Below are 16,961 nucleotides of genomic sequence, written 5' to 3' on the forward strand. Positions count from 1 at the left end.
TGGGCTGGCCCTGGTCTGTTTACCTGTGTTGGGCTGGCCGTGCATCCCAGGGCGCGCGGACTCTGAGGAGTCCTGAGACTGAACTTCGATCAAGTAAGAGCCTTTCTTCTCTCGATCGAAAGAAGACTTGGTGGAGAGGACTCCTGTCTGTGCGTCAATGCTGAAGAACTGGTAGTCCCCACTGGCGTCTTTGAGAAGGACATAGTGCACCTGAAAGTACAGAACCATCATTTTGAGACAAAAGGCTTTTTTAAGCAACAGGAAGACCGTTTCACAGCATAGTCCATTTCAAAGGTACTCATTTTAACTTGCAAGCTGCAATAACTTCATCACAAAACTGACCATCTTTTTATAAATGGAAAAAAAAATACTGTGATCATGTTTACATGAACGCTTCCTGTATTTCACCTCTCCCCAAACTTTGATGTGGATCCTTTTACCACCAGTAAATGTATCTTTCCACATTCAAACCACACACTGTGCCTGCCCTTTGCTCTTCGTTTGTTTAGTCACTCTACAGCCAGACACTCCAGCTTGGAGCTTGTAGTTCAACAACAGCATAGATATAATACAAACATCCAAATGAGAAAGAAGACAAACATAATAACTGATGCCTAAATGAGAACTTAACAACTAGAGAATAGCAACAAACCTCGCCATGCAGACCAGAGTCCAAGTCAGTGGCTAGCACCTGGGCCACCGGCGTGCCGATCTCCGCCCCTTCCGGTACGGTGACTTCATAGGTGGAGGAGGTAAAGAATGGAACATTGTCGTTCACATCTGTAAAGACAGATCACATGAGCACACTCACACAGGGCAATGTCGGAGACTGAAACAAGAGTACCAGAAAATGCCGGGAGACATGCTATTAGTTCTTGTGAAAAGCATGCAGTGGTCACAGGTCTAAGTGTTCATCGGAACGGGTGTAGGAGATGAATAACAAAAGAAATACAAGCTTCCTTCTCAGCCAGCATCCTGCTTTCTATGGGCTGGAGTAGCTTTCTTCAAAAATGCAGTTGAGATACCTACGGGAATTAAATACCTGAATCATTCACTCTTTAGATGAAGTTTGAAATCCACCCACGGATTCGTTTATCTAGAGGGCAAACGTATGCACTTTTTACAATATATGCTAGACTTCACACAATTTTTATTGACTTAATGTCGTAGTTAAGCCATAAACGAGGCACTTTGTAAATTCCCTCAAGCTGGGTATATTTCATTGTTTTACTGTCTCTGTAAATTAATGTGGTTTGAAGGATGTCCTTAGCCAGAGAGAGTCCACATTATCTCAAGTAATTTGAAAAAGGTACACTGAAACCCTTATCTCTGTGCCCTTTCTTGATGTTTTTGATAACTGGAGAATAAAGAACATGCAAATCACCTCCCACCGACTCAGGGGGGTCTCTGCTCCTTAGGTCAACCCTCTCCTCAAATATGGAGAATCTCTCTTTAAACAGCTTCACAATCTGATGAATTCTAAAAAAAGACGCAAGACCCCCTGAAGGTAGGCCCATGAACTTTAGCACTGAGCGTGACAACATCCGGAAGACAGTCCACTGGCTAACAAAGCACCTGAACCCTACAGGTGATTCACATCAAGGTTTGGAATTATTTTTCAAGGAACGTCATTTAAGACAATATCTCACTAGTCTTTCATCAGTACACTACGAATACGGTCGTTAATTGCACTAACATTCATACTTTCAGCACTTTTTGGATAAATCCAATTTTTGCCTCTGTTGCTGTCCTGTCCTAGAGAGATTTCTTTTATCTTGGAAATGATACAATTTTCAGAAGAGCTCTGTTACACTCCAGAGGAACAGCACTTATGCTGGTTTCGGTTTTCTGCAACCAACTCTGGTGCTAACATTTTGAAACCCCCGGCAGCACAGTGTTTTGCCGCTGGTGTGCTCCCTGTCTCCTCGCAACAATGGAATACCCGAGGCCACTTGTTGCAATCTAAAGCATCTTGTGGCCATCCTTGGTGGTCCAGTGAAGATACTGGCAACAATGCCCTTCAACGTAGCACCGGCTGCACCGACCTTCCCTGCAATGATACTGTGTACTCCCAGCCTAGTAAGTGGTTTGTTAGTGGTTGTCATTAAATTAATTTAATTTATGTGTGAAGCCACATCATAGGCTGTGTGACTCACTGTGTCCTTTTCTTCCTGTGGTCCAGATCGAGCTGCGCCACCAGGTGCATTTGGCACTTAATGCCAAGTCTCACCTTGTGTGCAGGAGAGGATGGATGACAGGCAACGAGGTGTGGGGTGTGCGCGACTTCCTGGTAGTTTGGCCCACATTTCATGCTCTTTGGGACCCTTCTCTCTGGCACCGCACTTCTTCTCTTGTTTTGGTGATGTCTTTTCAGAGTTTTGAGCTGATCACAAGGGGAAACAACTGTTCTGTACATGTCCAGATACCTAGTTACCGGCTTCCAGGGCTGTGATACTGTGTTTGCTTGCACACAACCCCCCCTCCCCCCTCCGCTCCATTCCAGGACTGGAAGCTGGTTCGCTACCCCGCCTTTCTTTGGTTTTCTGGGAGTTTCTGTAATCAGCTGTGGTTAATATACACTTTTCATTAGACGCAGAATTTAGTGTACCAGAGGTTTACGCTTCTCTCAGGTGGTACCATTGCTCCCTTAGACTAGGAAACCTCACAAGCACTGACGACAATCATGAAATATCTGCAAAACGTGTATGTTTGCAGATCATTTGCTATGAAGGTGAATCCAGGTCAAACTAAACACAAAAAGTATAAATGATTGAACAATTCTTTAAGGTGTGCATTACGTACACGATACTCTTTAAATATTTACCCACCCTCCAAAATCATACTACTTTATAAATAAACGACTGCTTGTGCTGTACACATGATGGGCGAATGGGGTGCCATGGAGTGGGTCTTTCATTTGACAAGCACCGACATACTGTGTAACATCTAGGGGTAGAAGGGTGTACAGGCACTGATATTCCCTACCATAGTGGGGTTGGTGCATTGGTAGATGACCACAAGTTGTTTGACGCTGAATCCTTCGAAGTCAGAAATTATGGTCTTTAAGAAGGCTTCTAAAAGTTGGGATTCCATCTTTTGGTCTTTACCCCTGGGGCCCTGAACACTCTTTCTACTGGAACAGCGAGGAAGTTAGAAGGTTTTAGTGATGCACACTATTGCCAACTTCTCAAACAGCTGGGGTGTCAAAGGCTTGTTTGTTTGCTTGATAGGTTTTCCACTTTCCTGGAGTCATGTTGGTTAGCGCGACGGTCCACTCCCGCTTGGACTTCTACAATGCGGTCTATCTGGGGCCATTGCCAGGCCACAATAGATTCAGTATGCTGCTATACGAGTCTAACTTGAGAAACTGCGATCATATTTCGGCCATGCTCATGGATACATTTTAGTTGCCTGTGGTTAGGATGAGAGCTTTTTTTATGCAAAGGCTCTCCCATTCCTCCCACCCTTCTGTGGCAGAAATATATTCAAAATCATGCACCATGAGTCAATCCCTGCTCTACCGCTCTGTTGTGTCCGTGCCTAATTGTTGATGGGATAAGTGGGGGTGGAAGGTGCTTTAAAGTTCATGGTTCTATGCTTTATGCTTAAAAATAAACAGACTGTTCAATGCATAGGGCATGCATTCAGCCGGTAGTTAGCCGGACACCCTCTGGACTGTGAACAGCATCAAGAGACCTTCCCTGAAGGCGAATGCTTGTGCTTTCAAAGTAGACTTTTAGACAGACAGGGTATTAGAAAGAAAACTCCTCTTTGCCGCACACTAACAGTCTTTGACAGTGACTCCAGCGATGAAAGGATGGCTCCATGCATTGGTGTAGTACCACACACTAGATAATGCACAAGAGGCCTTCACGAGTCACTATACTGACAATGGCCACAGATAGAGGGCAATTGGGACGATGCAGATGTATTAAAAGAAGATAAATGGTAAAAGTCATTGCAATAATGCAATATGCAAATTTATCAACCGGGAGCTTCCCTAACAGGATATGGAGCCCGGATGTAAGAAATGACAACACTGAGAAGGTGCACCACAAAAGAGACCAAAGACAGACAATCACATTAAAACAGAGTGGCTAGCATTATTTCAGACCAACATTCAGAGAAGGTACAAATCAGGACACATAACATAAGCAAAATGTTCTATCTTCTAAAACAGGGAGGAACATGTGCCCAAAGAGGCGAATGAGACATGGCATTGATGCTGGTGAGTTTAGTTATGATCACAGTAGTGCATGTCCCAAAGCCAGGGAATAAGGTGGTATATGCATGCAACAATACATCACATTCTCGACTACCATGAACAGGAACTCAATGCAGCTCTTGTACAAAAATGTCATGTGTGTGTGTGTGGGGGGGGGGGGGGGGGGGGTATTTTCAAACATAGATTTGTTTGCCACAAGGAAAAACGAAAATGACAATGTTGGACATTCATTTACCCATAGAAGTTCAAATGGTGATATGCCAGTACAAGCCCTCAGCATATGCTTCTCCATAAACTCTACTTGCATACCAAATAACCAGAAAGGCACACAAATCAGACATGATTGTGACATTGGTGGTACCTATGTGGGCACGACAGATCAGGTTTTCACAACTTGTGGAACTGTCCATAGGAGAACATAGTGGAAATATCACAAACTATTGAATGTAAATCAGGGGACAATCAGACACACTTGAACCTTAAGTTGGTGAAGAGAGGGCAGAATATAAGGGATCTTTGTTTACAATACAAGTAATGAAGGCTTTCTTGCACAGGGCTCGAGCATGCTGCAATTCTACAATTCCAATATGGAAAGTTATCATATATGCTGAACTATAAAACGTCCAATCGTCTATAAGGAACCACAAAATAAAGCTAAAAAAAGCAAACTTCAAAGGTAAACAAGCATTAGCAAAGCCAATAGGTTTCACCTATACCAGTACAATTGGCTTTGCCAATATGTTTTAGCCATGCTGTACACCAGGAAGGCTGCTGTTCAGCATGGCTAAACGTTAGTGGGGTAAAGGAGAGTGGCATGGAGTGGAGTGTCGTAAAGTGGACTACAGTGGAGTGTTATGGAGTGCATGGAGTGGAGTAGAGTGTTGTGGAGGGAGTAGAGTGTCAGAATGGAGGGGTGTAAAATTTAATTGAGTGCCGTAGAGTGGAGTATTGTAGGAGAGTGGAATGGCAGAGTGGAGCAGAGTGTTCTGCAGTGGCATAGAGCGGAGTGAAATGGAGTGAAATAGTGGAGTGGAGTAGAGTGTTGTAGAGTGAAGTGGCCTAGAGTAGAGTGGCATAGAGTGGAGTTACTTAGAGTGGAGTAGTGCCCCGTAGTATAGAGTGGACGAGTGGAATGGAGTGGGATAGAGGGAGTTGTGTAGAGAGCAGTAGTGGTGTAGAGTGGAGTAGAGTTTAATAGAGTAGAGCATTATAGAATGGAGTTTTGTAGAGTGGAGTGTGGTAAAGTGGCCTAGAGGGAAGTGGCATAAAGTACAGTGGTGCAGAGTAGATTGGCACTAGTGCATTGGTTTTAAGTAAAGTGGTGTTAAGTGCATTGGCGTGGAGTGCAGTGGCTTAGAGTAGAGTGGTGCAGGGTAGAGTGCAGTGGCTTAGAGTAGATTGTTGCAGAGTAGAGTGGAGTGGCATAGAGTGGAGTGGTGTAGAGTGTTTTAGAGTTGAGTGGCGTAGAGTCGAGTGGCATAGAGTCGAGTAGTGTCTCATAAAATAGAGTGGAAGAGTGGAAAGGAGTGGGATAGAAGACGTTGTGTAAAGTGTTGTAGAGAGTAGTAATGTTGTAGAGTGGAGTAGAGGTTAATGGAGTAGAGCATTATAGAGTGGAGTAGAGTGGCCTAGAGGGAGGTGGCATAAAGTACAGTGGTGCAGTGGTGTAGAGTACATTGGTTTTAAGTAAAGTGGTGGAGAGTAGAATGGTGCAGAGTAGAGTGTAGTGGCGTAGAGTAGATTGTTGCGGAGTACAGTGAAGTTGAGTGGCGCAGGGTAGAGTGGATAGTGGTGTAGGATAGAGTGCAGAGGTGTAGCATAGGGCGGAATAGATTGCAGTACTGTAGAGTAGAGTGGTGTGGAGTCCAGTGGTGCACAATAGATCAGAGTGGCATGGAGTGATGTAGAGTGTAGTGGCATAAAGTGCCTTGGTGTAGAATGCAGTAGAGTGGTGTAGAGTTGAGTGGTGCAGAGTAGTATGCAGTGGGGTACAGTGCAATGGCACACAGTGCACTGGTTCTAAGTAAAGTGGTGTAGAGTACATTGGTGTAGAGTGTAGGGATGTAGAGTAGAGTGGTATGGAGTGTCGTAGAGTAGAGTTGTGCAGAGTAGAGTGCAGTGGCATAGAGTAGATTGTTTCAGAGTAGAGTGAAGTGGCATTGCATAGAGCAGTGGAGGGTAAATTGGAGTGGTGCAGAGTACAGTGCAGACATCTAGAGTAGAATGGCATGGTGTAGAGTGGTGTAAAGTGCAATGGCATGGAGTGAAGTGGTGTGGAGTGATGCAGAGTGTAGCGCTGTAGAGTGTTGTAGAGTGGCGAAGAGCTGAGTGGTGCAGAGTAGATTGCAGTGGTGTAGAGTACAGTGGCGCAGAGTAGAGTGGTGCGGAGTAGAGTGGTGCAGAGAGCAGTGGCATATCATAGAGTAGTGCAGGGTAAAGTGGAGTGGTGCAGGGTAGAGTGCAGCTGTTAACCCACCACCTAACTACGGCTCTACTTAACAATCGATGTACAGCTTATGGATATAAAACAAAATTATCTGGAAAAACAGAACAGGTGTGTTCCCGCTAGACTGTGCATAGGTGCTCGTGCACTGTGTTACTGCCAAGTGCAGGGAGAGCATAGAGTTTCAATATGGCTACTTTGTTTTGGGAGCAATCCTTTTCCCTGTGTGTGCATATGCCACCACTGACTTGGACTGGACTACCTTCATGATTACCCGATTTGAATTGCTTTCCACTGTCTACTGTATGTATGTATTCAGGTAAGTCTGTGAGAATTGACAAAGTACGAAGCTAGCAAGGAGCAATGGAGCATTGTGCAGTCCCGGTGACCAGGATCATAATCTGGTATCCAGGAGTCCAGGGCAGGGGTGTGTTTATACAACCGCGTTCATGTCAACAATACTAAACCGGTTGCATATACCGTAAAGGACTGAATGATAAAAAAGAGTTGCATGGACAGGGAGGCAGGTGCCTCAGGGAGCCAAACATGATCACTGCTCTCGGTTAAGTTCAAGAATAAAACTTTGGAAATACAATTAATTCATTTTGTGGAACTCATTCTTACGCATTACAACCAGGGGCTACTGAAATCAGGAAAGGATGAGAAGTTTTTAATGTGTTGAGATGAAATGTTCTCTGCAGAGGTGAGTCTTCAGTTCTTTTCTGAACTGGGGAGGGTTGGGGCAGCTCTGATCATCCCAAGATTTTGTTCTACATCCTGGTTGAGTAACTGAAGAAGGCATATGCCTTGTTTCTTTCTGTATTGCATTTCTTTGCCACTAGTCTAGTAGTGTCCTGGCCTTGTGTGTATCTTGATCAGACAGACATGGTTAGTTTTTTGGTCTGATATGCAGGGGCACCATTCCTGGTGTCCTTGCAGGCTATGCACCTAGCTTTGAAGTTGATGCTTGCATGCAGGAAGGGCCATTAGAGTTCCAATAAGGAAGAGGTGCTATGGTCAAATCTTTTCAGGCCTCTGATGAATCATGTTGGGCATTTAGGAAAACGTTCAAGGGGTCAATGTGGTGTCTGGAGATAATGGATCAGGGTGTCGCTTTCAGGGGAGCTGGTACTAAGCCTGGTCTTCTTGGCGATGTGATCCTTGAAAATGAGACGGGTGTCCAGCATGAATCATAATGATCTGGTGCTAGTTGATAGAGTTTGAAGCCATCCAGGTTCTTGTCAGTGAGTAAAGTTTGGATTATTTGTTGTTCATCGTTGTTGGTGAGTAGGAGGTATTCAGTCTTGGTGGGGTTGATTTGAGGTAGCAGCTAGAAATTAGGTCTGAATGAGTGTAGTAGTTGTGGTTTTCAGGCTGGACATACTGTGCTTTACACCAACACGACACGTCTTTAACACTATGGTGCGCTCTATCATTCCACTGTGTGGTGTTAGAAATATGGAGATTCAAAAAGTGGCAGCTGGATCCTCAGTGAGTGGTTTGCTAGTCGACTGCAGTGTGACCTCCTAAAAAACAATACCAAACTTGAAGTCCTTCCTGCCATTTCCACAATTAAGTGGAGGCAATGTCTTAGTAACTAAATATCGAGGGCTTAGAAGACCTAATATCAAACAGAATATTAAGGTTTAGAAAACCTTAGGCTGGAAAAATAATAAACTTCAATGTCACAAGTGTCCAAAACCTGAATACATCCCTTTCCCAGGCCAAGTTCATAACTATGAGCCAAGCCCTGGTCCTGTCGATAATGCTGAAGGGGGAGGGAGTTGCTTCTCCAATGCTTCCCAAAATCAACTGTAGGCCCATTAAAAGCACCGCAACATCACAACCAATCTGACTGTTGCTGCAAGGAAGTTCTTTCACATTATACCAAGTCTGAAAGAAGTATCAACACTGAAGCTGCTGCGAAGAAGACAATACAAAACTGCGGTGTATTGGTTAGAAACGCATCACCCTAGATATCTGAACCTGCAGAGTGAACAAAAGCGTGCAGTGTTAGCATTTTCACTTCACTCAAAATGGCGCTGCATCACACTTCAAATACAAAGGAATCATCGCGTTGTCAGTGTTATGACAGTTAAACATATTCACAGAGGCATCTAATCCACCCCACATCTACTTAATTCAAAACCCACATCTCACATACGTCCCCTTCCCGCCTGATGCATCCCTTCTTAAAGAACATGATTCCACTTCTGTTACATCTACCTTAACAAGCCCCCTCTACAGGTATGGACAAGAGGGGATGGAGCCTAACAGCCAGGGCGGTTGATCTCAAATCTCGGGAAGCGGGTTCGAGTCTCGGCAATGACGCTCCACATCCTGTGATTCTGGGCAAACCATTTAATCTCCCTGTGCCTAACAGAAATGAATGTGTCCTTGTGTAACGCAACTGGTGCTCATGCAAAGCAATCTGATACCTGATGCCTTCGGGTCAAGTTCGCTCAATAAAAAACTCAGGGGGAAAAAGTATAAAATACTATGTAATGCACACAAAAACACATTGGTGTCATGGATGGAGCACATGTCAATAGGTGTGCATATACTTTTAACTAGGTGGATGTAATCCACACCATCTGTAAGCCCCAGTCACTCGTCTGGAAGTAATTGCAAAATATGTCTAAAATGGCACGCTCAATCCAATGTGACTAAATTTTTTGTCATTATATAGCTCCAGTTAGAATAAGTCCACTGCTTTGGTATCATTCCCGGAGCTGTGGTTCATGCTACAAGTGAAGTCCTAACTAAAGTAACATATATTAAATGTCTTACATGCTTTCAATTTAGGATACATTTGATAAATTCCTCACTTGAGAGTTAGTCATGGAGAAAAACTTTAAAACGAGCACCGTGTGTACTGTGTTGCACATAGAAACATGGAACATAATTGGTTGAATTAGAATCTTTAGGATCTTCTACCAATGTACTTTTAAACCCGCATGATTTAGGATTATATATGTTAAACAGGAAAGTTGCACAATATTCCTCAAATGAAGACATGGGGGGTACAGATGATAGAATATATACTTGGATATTACGAGATATACTAGCTTTGCCTACCTGTTATATTAATGTAGACGGTGGTGAATGATGCTAGTGGAACGGAGGCAACATTTTGCGCCCTCACTCTTAGAGTGAAGGATCTGGTCGTCTCAAAGTCAAGAGGCTCGGCCACCAGGATGGAGGCGGATCCATCGGCTCTGTTGGGCTTCAGGTAGAAACGCACTGGCATGTTGGTCTCTGGAATCTGTCCCTCTTCCAAGTTATAAGTCACTCTTGGATCACCAAGCGGTGAGATTGCCTTGATAATCTAGGGTACAAAATTGAACAAAATCCAAATGAATGTTCATTACCATCAATAACAGCTTTGTACCTTTTGGAACATATCACATACACCAGGATTTTATTGGAAACCAAAGTAGCACAGAGCAGCCTGTGTGCAGGAAACATGTTTGGATCAAGCATTTGTAATTGCAGTAGCCTGAATACAGGGTTTGTAGGTAGTCTTTCTCCACCACTAACCACTATGCCTGGAGATAACTCAATTTAAGTGCCTCTGGCAAGATGATGTACATAGTGATAGGATCTTATACTCAGAGACCAAGATCTTCTAGAATGGCACTGGTTCGTTCATTGCTCCAGGCAAGTTTTGGCAGCAACCTTCGATGTAAAGTGGACTTTGTTTTGCTCCCAACCTACCTTGTGTGTCTTAATTGGTACTGGGCTTAAGCAGATCAATCTACGTAAACCTCTTCTCTGGTTTATCCATTCGCTTGACTCTCTGGCCACACAGAGGCGGTATTACACAATAATGTAGAATGGGGGCCTAAGGTTATACAGGGGCCTGATTTTATAGTCAAGGTGTACTTTAAAATGCCATGCATCATGGCAGATGCACATATTGTCCACCGAGAGTCAGTGTACAGGGCCCCATGCATGATAAGATGTCTTCATTCAGTAACAGAGAAGTAAGCAAACTGCTATATTCTGCCCAAAGTGATACTTAGGAGAAGCATTACAAACAGGACCAGGGGTGGGCATTTTATTGCATAGTTGTATATTGTGTAAATGTATAGTCATACATATATGTCACCACTCTGTGTCTTTCATTAATACATTTTTTTTATTTTTTTTTAATTTTCAAAAACCTTTATTGATAGATTCAGCATTACCAAAATACACTTCTGCATCAAATCAGAGCATCGTACACATAAAGCCATTTGCGGAGCTCATCATTAGTAGGAAAAACATTCAGACAAAAAATATTATATTGTACAACATAGCAAAGCACCATCGAACCATACATAGCTGTAATATGTGGGGGCATCACTGCAGAGGGAGAAGCAGGTCTGGCCGGGGGACGACGATAGGGAAGGAGAGAGCTACTGACCAACACCGGCGGCTGCCGCGGGCGGAGTGACGGCGGGAGTGCGGGAGAGGCAGTCTGGCTCGAATGTGATCAGGTGTGAAGGTACGTCACCAGGGGGACCCATATGTCGAGCAGCGGGATCTAGTATGCATAAGGTCCCAGAATTCAGAAGGTAGGGTTTGGCATCTTGATGCATCCTCAAGCCAGTGGGCGAACTTAGGTGCTGGCTTGCGCCCCCAGCACATGGACACTCTACGCCGCGCAAGGACGAGCAGCATTGCGACTAAACGACGAGAGGCATCCGGGCAGAACTTGACAAAGCCCAGCAGGTATAACGGTGGGTCGGGCTGGACCGGTGCGGAGGTGATCTCAGAGAGGGCGGCGCAGACCTCCCGACAGAAATCCGACACCTTTGGGCATAGCCAGGCGAGAGGAGCAAAATCCGCAGCAGGGGCAGAACAACGCAAGCACCTGTCACTAGGAATGAGTCCCAATTTATGTAGCTGAACAGGGGTACGGTATAACCTGTGCAAGTATTTGAAATGTATAAGACGGAGGCGGTAGTTGGGAGATAATTTCTTCGTCTGGTTGCAGCAATATAGCCAGTCGGCTTGGGAGATGTTCATACCAAGGTCCTCACCCCACACCGCATGGGCGCGATCGTGGACACCTCAGCTCGTGTGCAACTGGCCGTAGCGAACAGGGCGGTGTTCAGCAGCCAGGGGGCATCAAGGTCCGCTTCAACAGCGACGTGCTGTTGGTAAGGGGAGGGGTGGGTCCAGAAATGTAGAAAGCTGGCCTGTGCACTTAAGGCATATAGTTTAAAATTAGGGGCGCCCATGCCCCCAGCCAACATGGGGAGAGTGAGGACTTCATATGCAATCCTCGGATGTTTGCCAGCCCAGGCAAGAGAAATGATCAGGGAATGGATCTTGGGGAAAAAATGGGCAGTTAATAGTATGGGAATATTCAAAAAGAGATAAAGAAATTTCAGGAGGACTACCATCTTGGCGATAGCAATACACCCAGCCAGCGACAGGGGAAGCCAGTTCCAATGAGGTATTTTGGACTCGAGCCAGTCCACCGCACATCCAAAATTGGCCCTCCAGAGATCGTCCAGATCCCTGCTCAGCCAGATACCTGAATAGCGGGTGGGGCCGGAGGCCCATTCAAAAGGAGAATCCGGGATGAATGGCTTGGTGGCATCAGTAAGAGGGAACAGCACTGACTTGCTCCAGTTCACCTGTATGCCAGAGAGTCCACCAAACCGTATTATCTCGTGAACAAGAGGACTGAGATTGTCTTGAGGGTGGCGGACATACAGTGTAATATCATCCGCATACATGGAGACCAGGAGGGCACAGGCTGAGAAGCCGATACCTCTCTAAGGGCCTCATGTAGGAAGCCAAATACCGGTCGGTAACGGCCGATTTTCGGTAATTATACCGTTACCGACCGGTATTTTGGCTTTTGAGATGTAGGGGGAGTATTTCATGATTCGGTATTTACCGAATCGGTAAAATTACCGATTCGGTAATATTACCGATTTGTTAAATTTACCGATTCGGTAAATACCGAATCATGAAATGAGATGTAGGGGGAGTGTGTGGTGGGTGTGGGGATTCGTTATTTACCAGCAACTAAAGGTTGGTGGTAAATAACAAATAGGTGTAAAAAAGCATTTTTGTGCACGTTTAAGTGTGCAATGTGGCAGACATACATGCCCTTAGGGCATGTATGTGCGCCACATGTGCACACATGGCCGAATCAGGGGTGCAACAGGGTGTCAATGTGACACCCTGCCACCCTTGCATGTGCTCCCCCCATTACCGAATCGGTATTTACCGAATCGGTAATGAGGCATACCTTCCCATCAATGGGAAGGTATGCCTCATTACCGAATCGGTAAATACCGAAGTTCTACGAATCGGTAATTTTTACCGCATAAATACCTACATAGCATTTACCACTTCATAAATACCGAATCGGTATGATTCGGTATTTATGAAGTGGTAAATGCCAGGCCACCTACATGAGGCCCTTAGTGTGGTGTTGCCAGATTCTGGCCGCAAGAGGCTCCATCGCAATAGCGAAGAGCATAGGGGAGAGCGGGCACCCCTGCCGAGTACCACGTTCAATTAAAATAGGGTCAGAGACTTGTCCATTGATCCAAAGGCGGACGGAAGGGCGAGTGTAGAGAAGTAGAATTTTACGAATAAAGATATTGCTGAAGCCGAGACGCAGCAGGAGATAGAATAAGAAGGGCCAATCCAAGGTGTTGAATGCCTTGGTGGCATTGAGAAGAGCAGCCACTGCAGGGAGGCTAGGATTAATCTGATGCAGGACGGAAAATATAGTCCTGAGGTTGTGGGATGTGGCGCGGCCTGGAAGGAAACCGGACTGGTCGGGAATGGCGATGAGGGTCATAAGGAGGAGAAGACGGGAGGCTATCAACTTTGCGAAAATGTTATTGTCCATATTGATTAGAGAAAGGGGGCGGTAAGAATCGCGGCAATCAGGAGGTTTGTCCGGTTTAAGAAGAAGTGTAATCATCGCCTCACGGAGCGATGGCGGGAGGAGGCCATTATCGAAGGAGTCAATATACATGGTAGCCAGGTGCGGCACCAGGAGCGGGGCAAATGTCTTACAAAACGAAGCAGGGAGGCTGTCTGAGCCGGGGGCCTTGTCACTGGGCAAACTATTAATGGCAGCGAGTATTTCTTCTTTAGAAAAGGGCTCGCCGAGAAATTTACGATGATAGTCTTCGAGCCAAACAAGTGAGATAGTATCAAAATATTGGTTGAAGTCCTCACGCGAAGGTGTAGAGCCCGCTGTGTAGAGATGCGTGTAATAATCCATAAAGCGACTTAATTTCCTCAGGGGAGGTAGTTCTAGCAGGGCGCCATTCTGAAGTGCAGCGACGTACGATGCAGCACGGGGGGGACGAAGGAGGTTGGCCAGAGTCTTGCTAGACCGATCGCCCTCGCCGAAGCGGCGCGCCCGGGCCTCTCTGCCTAGGAAGGAGAGTTCCCTATCGGCCTCCTCAGCAAATTCAGAATGATTTTCGGGCAGGCGAGCAAGAGTTTCGGAGTCGGGGTGGATTGCATGGGCAGAGTCCAAAGCCTTGATCTCCAGTTCTAGTTTTTCTAAAGTGGTGCGGATGGAGCGAAGGACTCCAGATTGTTTGGAAATACACTCACCGCGAATCAGTCTTAAATCCTTCCCACAGGGTGGAGGGCGAATCTATAGAGCGGACATTCAAATCAAAATAGTTAGAGATCGCGGTTTGGATCCCGTCACAAAAGACGGAGTCGCGGAGAGCGTTTGGGGAAAGCCGCCAGGTGAAGGCCCTCTGTAGGAAGTTAGGAAAGCGAAGACAGAGCTGGACTGGCGCATGGTCAGAGAAAGTGCGTGCCATGTTGGTAGCGGAAGTTAGCCAGGTGAGGACGTCAGGAGAGGTGATCCAGAGATCAATACGGGACCAGCAGCCCAGGGCACCGGAGACGCAAGTTCCCTCGCGGGCCTCGCGCCACATGGGACGCCATGCATGAGTTGTCGACTAGTATGGACTGCAGGAGAGTCGCAGCGCGCGGTTGTGAAGAGTAGGGGCCAGAGTGGTCCAGGACAGCAGAAAGTGTAACGTTAAAGTCCCCCCCCAGAGGAGTGCTGCAGGGCCCAAAGACGAGATTAAGCGCAATACATTAGTGAAAAAATCAGGGTCGTCCGAGTTAGGACCGTATACAGCAGCGATCGTCATTGGTTGGGAAAGTAGGGAGCCATGTACAATAACATACCGTCCCTCAGGGTCGGTGAGTACTTGATTTGTGTGCCATGGGAGCCCCCTGCGTATTAAAATGGACACTCCTCGGGAATAGGTGGAATAGAAAGAGGAGTGCGATTCACCCCAGTGGCGCGACTGGAGACCAGAGAAGTCGCAGGCAGCAGGTGAGTCTCCTGTAAAAGGCAGATATCAACTTTTGTGCCGGATTAGGTGTGAATGAATAAGCCGGGTTTTGCGGTGGTCATTAAGGCCACGAATATTCCAGGTCCAGCATATGGTGTCAGTCATAATGTGTAAGAGCAAAGAAGTATGGAACGCAGGGCAGCGAATATGATCTGTGGCCAGCAGCTGATGTTTGTGGCGGGGAAAGCATATTTGAATAGTAGGTAGGCGTGGCAGCCGCACGGAGCTTGAAATGGAGCCAGCAAGTACCTGCAAGGAAGGAAGGTGTAGCAACAGGGGGAATAACAAGGATGCGATAGAGGGAAGGCAGGCAGTGACAGCTCAGAAGGTACCAGTCGAAGGGGGGGTGAGGTGCATTATACAAACGCAGTGCAGTGATCGGACGCAGCAATGATGTGATGCGATGCATACTGAAAAAATACAATGAATAAGAACATATAAAGAATAACGCCTCAAAAAAGGACAAGGCGACCCAAAGAACCCACCACCCCCACCCAAACAAACCCACCCCACCGCATGAGGAGTGGAAGCATATATCCTGCAATGTGAAATCAGAAGAAGGACAATAAACCACAACAGTGCCTCTAAAGGAGGACACAATAAACCAAAGCTCATCCACCCACCACCCACACCAACCCCCCAAACCGGTCGAGCAGCCACCCACACCAACCCCAGGGAACCCTAACTGGGAGGGGAAAAGTCAGCAATAGAGGTGGGAATCATCCCGTGGGGGCATGGCAGCGCCCAGCATACTCCCCTGCCAGAAAAGGCAGGGTGGCCAAGCCAAAACTATCAGCAGACAACAAAGGAAGTTAATGCAATACATCCAGGGAATATCCAGTAAGCCCAGTGAATAGATGCAGTGGTGAAAAACAGACAATTAGACAGTCAGGGTGCAGCCATAAAAAAGGGACCAACATTGTGTTCTACAGTCTTGTACAGGAAGATGCGGGGCCAGGAGGAATTAAAGGATACATTTCAGTCATTGTCACTCATATTGGCTTCAACTGGGTCTTGAGAGCTAGCTGGAGTGGTGTGATGAGAACGGTCCAACTGTTTGGCAAAGGCGAGGGCTCCTTTTGGATCCGGGAATACCAGGGTTTTAGATCCCTGTCTGACCCACAACTTGGCCGGGTAGGCTAAAGAGTAGGATACTTCGTGTTTTTGCAAAATGCGTTTTGCGGGCATGAATTTGCGGCGGGCAGCCTGCACAGCAAGGGTATAGTCTGGGTAGAAAGACAAAGTGTTACCTTGATGCCAGATCTCGCCCCTTTCCCTGGCAGCCCGGAGGACCGCGTCTCGGTCCAGGAAATTTAGGATTTTTGCAATGATTGGACGAGCAGGCAGTCCAGGGGCAGGCCGAGGGCCGAGGGAAAGGTGTGCTCTCTCCACGATGAAGACCTGGGAGAGCGCGTCCCCAAACAGTTCACGTAGCAGCTGCTCCACATAATCCTCCATCTTAGATATGTTGGTGGACTCCGGCACTCCGGTGATGCGGAGGTTACTCCTACGGGAGCGGGCCTCCAAATCTTCGTTCTTGGCGCGAATGAGGTCGAGGATTTTGTCCATTTGGAGTAATTTTTGGCAGTCTTGGGTGGCGGAGTCCTCCACATCAGACACTCTTGACTCCACGTGAAGCAGATGGTTATCATGCGTATCCACCCTGGACTTGACCACGTCCGGGCGGGAAGAGAGCTGATCAAGCTGGGTGGCGATCCTGAACACCGCCGACTTTACTTCCAAAATAATGGCTTTAAGGTCGTCTTCACCTGCGGCAGCCATTTCCGTGGATGCAGGCTGGTCGCCCCCGTCAGCAGTGCGCCCTCCTAGCGAAGGTGTTCGAAGGTGATCCAGGGCTGTTTAGGGTCAACCTTGCTCATGGTGGTCGCCAGGAGCAGGGAGCGACGAGAAGGCCCGTGGCATCCAGCTTAACAACAGAGTG

General features: G+C 46.6%; 1 protein-coding gene across 1 annotated transcript in view; it reads right to left on the minus strand.

Annotated features, from left to right (window-relative positions):
• Positions 1 to 16,961, minus strand: part of LOC146831027 (neural-cadherin-like) — a 473,840-nt gene that overhangs the window by 114,066 nt on the left and 342,813 nt on the right. Inside the window, exons 13-15 of the mRNA XM_085605228.1 lie at positions 9,747 to 9,996; positions 653 to 780; positions 24 to 210 (exon numbers count right to left, since the gene is read on the minus strand). Coding sequence (XP_085461354.1) covers positions 24 to 210; positions 653 to 780; positions 9,747 to 9,996 — 565 coding nt within the window. The remainder of the gene's footprint in view (positions 1 to 23; positions 211 to 652; positions 781 to 9,746; positions 9,997 to 16,961) is intronic.

The sequence above is a fragment of the Triturus cristatus genome, chromosome 5_1, assembly GCF_964204655.1.
Source record: "Triturus cristatus chromosome 5_1, aTriCri1.1, whole genome shotgun sequence".
Lineage (NCBI taxonomy): Eukaryota > Metazoa > Chordata > Amphibia > Caudata > Salamandridae > Triturus > Triturus cristatus.